This window comes from Simochromis diagramma, unplaced genomic scaffold (assembly GCF_900408965.1).
Source record: "Simochromis diagramma unplaced genomic scaffold, fSimDia1.1 OVJJ01000317.1, whole genome shotgun sequence".
Lineage (NCBI taxonomy): Eukaryota > Metazoa > Chordata > Actinopteri > Cichliformes > Cichlidae > Simochromis > Simochromis diagramma.
The window spans coordinates 363161-369469 of NW_024386994.1; the positions used below are offsets into that span (position 1 = coordinate 363161).

A 6309-nucleotide genomic window follows, 5' to 3' on the forward strand; every position below is an offset into this window, starting at 1 on the left:
GAGACAGCTGTCCTGAGCCTGGTTCTGCTGGAGGTTTCTTCCTGGTAAAAGGGAGTTTTTCCTTCCCACTGTTGCCAAAGTGCTGTCTCATAGGGGGTCACGTGATTGTTGGAGTTTTTTTCTTTATGTATTATTGTAGGGTCTACCTTACGATATAAAATGGCTTGAGGCGACTGTTGTTGTGATTTGGAGCTGTACAAATAAAAAAAATTAAAAATCAACAACAGCATACATAGGCTTGCAAATTTAAAAGCAGTGTGACTGACATGCCGATGTTATTGCCACAAAACAATCAATCCACAAAAAATTTATAGAGAAACTCCACTAAATATTGAGGGCTGTTTCCCAGCCAGTACAGATCCGCACATCAGGGACACACATGTAGACATTAATGCTTCACATCACCACAGAGAGGACCTAGAAATAAAGGGAGAGAAATAAACACAGAATTCCCCCAGGCTAGTCGACAAGTCAAGGAGAGAGATCCGAGGGAGAGAATCACAAAGAGAGTGCTTTCAATAACGGAGGTTTCCATCATTCAGAAGTCTGGTATAATCACTCCATCCAAAGTGACTCCAGTTCAGAGCTTCCCTAAACCTGCATTCTTTTAATAATCCGCAGGGAGCAGATCCTCTGGCTTCTAGAAGAACTTCAGTTGTATAAAATTCAGATACCTTAACCTATGACTCAGGCAAACACTTTCCTAATGTATCTGTGATCTTTATTGTTAGTCTGAAGTCTTATTGGTTAAAACATAATATTAATTCAGTACATTTTTCAACTTGATCAACATCATGAGTTAAATGCTGTCTCATTTTCAGTTTATGGAAGAACTAAAGCAATTTAATGGACTATACATCATTAGTAGTGTCGTATAGCAATCACTCCATATCCAATATAATAGTAATATAATAGTGAGATATGTGAATATACTTTTCTTTGAACATTTCTCTGAATATGAGCAGTATTTGGGAAAAACACAATCAGTCACTGGGTAAATAAATGTATGTGGTGCCATTGCAAATAATTTGGTGAGTTCTCTTGTATACTGGAAAGGGGAGAATTTTCTTATCATTAATAACAACTTGATTTCCATGAAAAGCAATTAAGAATTTCATCACAATGGTTACTTTAGCAGCAGGAGCAGGTTTAAATAGTGAATTTTAACATTGAGAAATAACTCAATGTTAGTGCAGATAAAAGAATTCAATCAACCTGAAAGTGTGCGATATAACAAGCCTGCTGCTTTGTTTTCTCTTTCATACAGTTAGGTCCATAAATATTTGGACAGTGAACTTTTTGAACTTTTTTTTAATCTTGGTTCTGTACATTAGCACTATGAATTTTAAATGAAACAACTCAGATGCAGATGAAGTGAAGACTTTGAGCTTTAATTTAGTAGGCTGAACTAAAAAAAAAAGAGGAACTCCTAAACCCTTCCTCCAATTTGAATGTGGGCGATCGTGGCTCAAGAGTTGGCAGTTTGTCTTGTAATCGGAAGGTTGCCAGTTCGAGCTCGGGATCGGACAGTCTCAGGTGTTGTGTCTTTGGGCAAGATACTTCACCCGTTACCTACTGGTGGTGGTCAGAGGGCCCGGTGGCGCCAGTGTCCGGCAGCCTCGCCCCTGTCAGTGCACCCCAGGGTGGCTGTGGCTACAATGTAGCTTGCCATCACCAGTGTGTGAATGGGTGAATGACTGAATGTAGTGTGAAGCGCTTTGGAGTCCTTAGGGACTAAGTAAAGCGCTATACAAGTACAGGCCGTTTACCATATCCTCAAATGAAAGCTCGCATTTTACACATTATATCCAAGTCCGTTATATAACTATAATTGGAATACATGTATGTGTCAGTAAACAGGTAAAAAAACTACACTTGTACACTGTATTTACTTAATGAGAGATGCAGACATATAATACACTGGATAATCAGCTAAGTAGTACTGGTTAATTTATTTCTTTATTTTGGTATTATTTTATCTTCTCAGTCTTTTGTGGTTCATGAATATTTTCAAGGAGCTGTGACCTTTAACATGTTCTGTTTTGGATTATTAAATACCAATTAGGTAGAACTTGGACTGAAAATAATTTTTACTGCTTCACTGATTCTGTCTGGATCTAAATTCCACCTCTTCTCACTGCTCTGTTGTTCTAAAGCAGCCTCCCTCACACACCTATAACTGTGTTCTCTGTTCTTCAAAGACACCTCTGGAGGTAGCCTGAGGGAAGGCTCTTTTATGCTTTAAGCCATCAATTGACCAATCAAGGATTGCCCAAGAAAAGTGACAGTTGCCACGGGGACAGAAGAGAGTACACAGAGCAAACTATTTTTAATGACAGCACTTTTACTATAAAGGTACCTGAATAAGTCTAAAAAACACTTTGTAGTCTGGCCAGAAGTTGACGGGGCCCAAAACAGCATATACACATTACATGCAATAATTAGCCTGAATAACTAAAGGAAGGCGTGCATGTTATCCTTTTTTTAACTGCTAGGTGGTCTCTATTACATCTCTGACAAGCCATCATCAAGACCGATGCGACATCTGAAGTCTTCTGCACTCCTGACCCTTTCATCAAGGAATTACATTTGGAACATCAAAGATGCAAAAATGACATCATGAAACATGAAGAGAGGCAGAAATTCCTTTTTCCCTTCCATCAATCTGCTTGCTGTTCATAAATGTCAGCCTTAGGGAAATTGAATGGCACCATTTTTCTGTGTTTATTAGGCTGGGATGAACTCAGTCTCATCGACCTTTCAGAGTACATACCCACACCAAGTTAATTGAAGATAAGTCAAACTTGGAGTTCCAATGGCTGGCAGAGTCTGAGCGCTAAGATCCCCGAGGATACATTGCCTCGATTAAAAAAAAAGAAGAAGAAGAAGAGATGAAGACAGGAAGTTCATTGCAAGATAGGCTTGAGTCCACTGGGAGAATGTCAATTTTTTATTACTTAAATGCCCCGTCTTAAATGCCAAAGTAGTATAATCCCACAAGTCATTACTGATTTGTGGCGAGTTGCTCTCAATAGTGATTTTGGGCTGTTTGTTTGAGCACATTCATTATTTCAAACCAGACTCTGATCTCAAACGGAAATTAAGAACTATATTTACTAAAGAATCAGTAAAATGTAATGTTGTCTGAATAAATTAATTTATTTTTGCTTTGATTTGTTGTGTTATTGATTTTAGGAAAAAAAGATTTAAAAAAAGATATATTAATTATCTTATATATATTATTTATCAGGGCTTTGATAATCTTGTCAAAAGAGTGACATCTAGCTGCTTTAATGCCACCATTAAGTTAAGCTAATTAGTGCTAAAATTCCCAATGAAATCAAGCCTAGCGTGTTAGTTCATCCTTTCCAATTAGAATAAAAACTTCACATCAAAAGCAGTTCTCACAAGCACGTACCATCAGAATTTTTATAGAAACCATTTAAAACCAACCATTTTCAACCTGCTAAAAAAAAGAACAGAAAAACATCATTGCAGGCTGAATTTAGCCAACCACTGCAAATGGAAAAACCCATATGGAAGCTTAAGGCTTAGACTTGGTTTCCACAAGTAATCCTTTAGAAAAGTTAAAAAAAACAACAACAACAACACAGCTGGAGACAAAGTATAGATTAAACTACTTAAAAATACTACTTAAAAATTTAGGACACTTGCATTCAAATCATCATTCCATCTCTCTCCCGCAGCAAACACCAGTATACTGTGCTTTCAAGAGCTCTAGCTACTGGCACTGACGTTAAATTCTACTTGCATTTCTACCCACCAACAAGCAGAGCTGCCTGCATCACCTTTAAATTCTCCCTAGCCTCCATAATCCTACATTTGTTACATTATGTTATTTAGCAATCAATTTGTTATGAAAGTTCAGGAAATTCCTCCTTCACATTATTTTTCCACCCCCAGGAGTGGTTACAGCTACTTCTAGGGACACATTTAATGTGATAGTCTGACAAAAAGGCTCTCATTCCAAGTGATGTCCCCACCAGACACCATTTTCCACCTCCCCACCCAGCCTCTGTCAATATACATCACAAAGACTACTCTTGTTTAGTGTAGCTGCTGTGATTAAAGTGAAGGCTAAGAAAAAACACAGTATGTTCTTAGAATAGCTGTATCATACTTTGGGCTGTTTCACCCACAACACAGATAATCTAAAAAATATGTCTATGTAGGCTATGGGTTTTGCTATTTTGACCCCTCTGACAGCATTTAATAATGCTGTCAGAGGGATCTATATCATATATATGCCACAAATGTCTGAAATCTGCCCCTACATGTGCTTTATTTAAACGGCAGTGGCTGTGAAGGCGTAAAAAAGTTGCCTAGACCAAGACATCCATTTTCGTTTAAGCCAAACTGGGTTCCAAACCACAAATAAACAAGGCACTGCAAAATTCATGAATAAAAGGCTCCATCAATATTTCAGTCATGGCTTCATGTAACTAAATCAAGTACCCAGCTGTCTGTTTAGCGCGCACCCCTTGTCTCCACACTGGCTCCGTGCTCTCGGTGCGTCCTTGGACTTCCTAATGTCATGGTACACAATGGCACGGGAGGTTGTAATTCAAATTGGGGTCAGGGGACCCGGGGCACTAAGTGAACATTAAACCGCCTCCCATCCGGTTGGCCTCTGCCCCAAATTAAAATGAGCCATTTCTTCTTTTTACTTCAATTACGTTACGTACGAAAAAAGGGAGTTCATAGTAAGGAATCCGGTAATAATACGTTCCATTATGAATGTTTGACTTTCTCTGAGCAGAATAAACAGATAATAACAAGATGTTCGTGACCCTGAGCCACCCCCACCCCCTGCACGAAGCCATTAAAAAGTCCCGATGCTTCAACAAAGCCCGGAGCCTTTAAACATCCACGGCGCCTCCAGGTGGACCACCTGGGTGCATAAAAATCACACCGTGCCTCTTCTCCCTGAGAGGCGCGCAGTGTGCGTCTGCAGCAGCCGCAGCAGCAGCCTACTGCGAGAACAATAACTTGTTTTTAGTGATGTGCGCTGACGCTGGAGTGACGGATGGTGGAAGGTGACAAAGAAGGGGCTATAGGGATGGTGCATGAACCAGTGGCTCGAGACGGGACAGGATGAGGAGAGAGGCTACTTACGCTGCTGTTCTCTCCTGTCCAGTGGACCATCGCCTGGTTGTGGGTCGCATCCCCTTTGAGCACGAACGAGCTGCTGAGCAGGGACATTTGTTTATCCCAGGACAGGGCTCTTCTGAAGCGGGGTGTGCTCCCCGCCCCGACTGCTTTCTGGCCCGGCAGGAAGCCTCTTTCTCCGCCGTTCAAGTCAAACGTGCGATCCTCCCAGCCTCGCCGGTTTAAAGCCACGCTGCCACAGCGCACGGGTCCCGGTAGTGCCATCCAGGCCGAGACGGTCAACAGAAAGACGCAGAGATACGCAGCGGCTGAACCCGGTTCTTCGGGACGGAGAGGTGCCATGCTTTACGCCGTACTAGCGCCCGTAACGCGGAGACTGATGAAGAGACTGCTGATGCTTGTGGGAGATAGATAGGTGTATACTGTAAACCGAGGAAGAGAGAGTGAGGGAGGGATAGAGGGAGGGGAACTGGAGCGAAGTCAGACAGTGAGAACAACGTGGACGAGTCTCGGTGCCAAGTACGAACCACAGGACGATGCAGCGGTGCCATCTGCTGTCCTGCAGCTGTACTGAGCTCGCATCACTCCATCCATCTAAATAAAGAGTTCCAACATGACGGCAGCACTGCCTAAAATCACTGCCGTGTTTTTTTTAACAACATTGTGTGTTTCTTGTTGGTTTCACACTGAATTCGACCGTGATCAGTGTCACAGTGATCCACAACTGACGTAGTGGTGCAGTGGTTTAGTCTTCGCTACCTTCGTATGCTTATCTGCTGATGTCAGGGCATAGACTGATAATCAGCAACTCCTGATGGTCACTTAGTAACATGCTTAACCACTGTTGAGTCTATAGCTTTTTTGTTCGGGTGGGAAATATGCTGAAAATACATTTATGTATTAAACTTACATACACACTGACATTTTCTGAGTTAGATTTAGTTGCTTATTGCTTATCTGTTTTATTCTATTTGTTATATTTATGACATGTTTAGTAACTTTGTGTCAGATAAAGTGAACGGGGTTGAATGAGTTGGTCATACGTTCTAATTTATATTTATTTCTTTAACTTATCTTTTTCTTTAATTTAACTGATAGAAACAATAAAATGACCTTTAAAAAAGCATGCGTGACATCCGTCCCTCTGTGTATTGGTTGCCAGCTGGCCAAAGGGTCAGA

At 41.0% G+C, this 6309-nt stretch overlaps 1 protein-coding gene across 7 annotated transcripts in view; it reads right to left on the reverse strand.

The window, feature by feature from the left end:
- The window catches only part of sorcs2 (sortilin-related VPS10 domain containing receptor 2), a 365070-nt gene extending 359472 nt beyond the window's left edge, over positions 1 to 5598 (reverse strand). For 3 of the 7 annotated variants that reach the window (XM_040040723.1, XM_040040722.1, XM_040040721.1), the window contains exon 1: positions 5137 to 5597. In XM_040040723.1, coding sequence (XP_039896657.1) covers positions 5137 to 5472 — 336 coding nt within the window. In that variant the 5' untranslated portion in view covers positions 5473 to 5597. Of the gene's footprint in view, positions 1 to 5136 lie in introns of all 7 variants that reach the window. The other 4 variants (XM_040040720.1, XM_040040719.1, XM_040040724.1 and 1 more) reach the window with 3 other exon arrangements.
- Between the last annotated feature and the right edge of the window lie 711 nt (positions 5599 to 6309).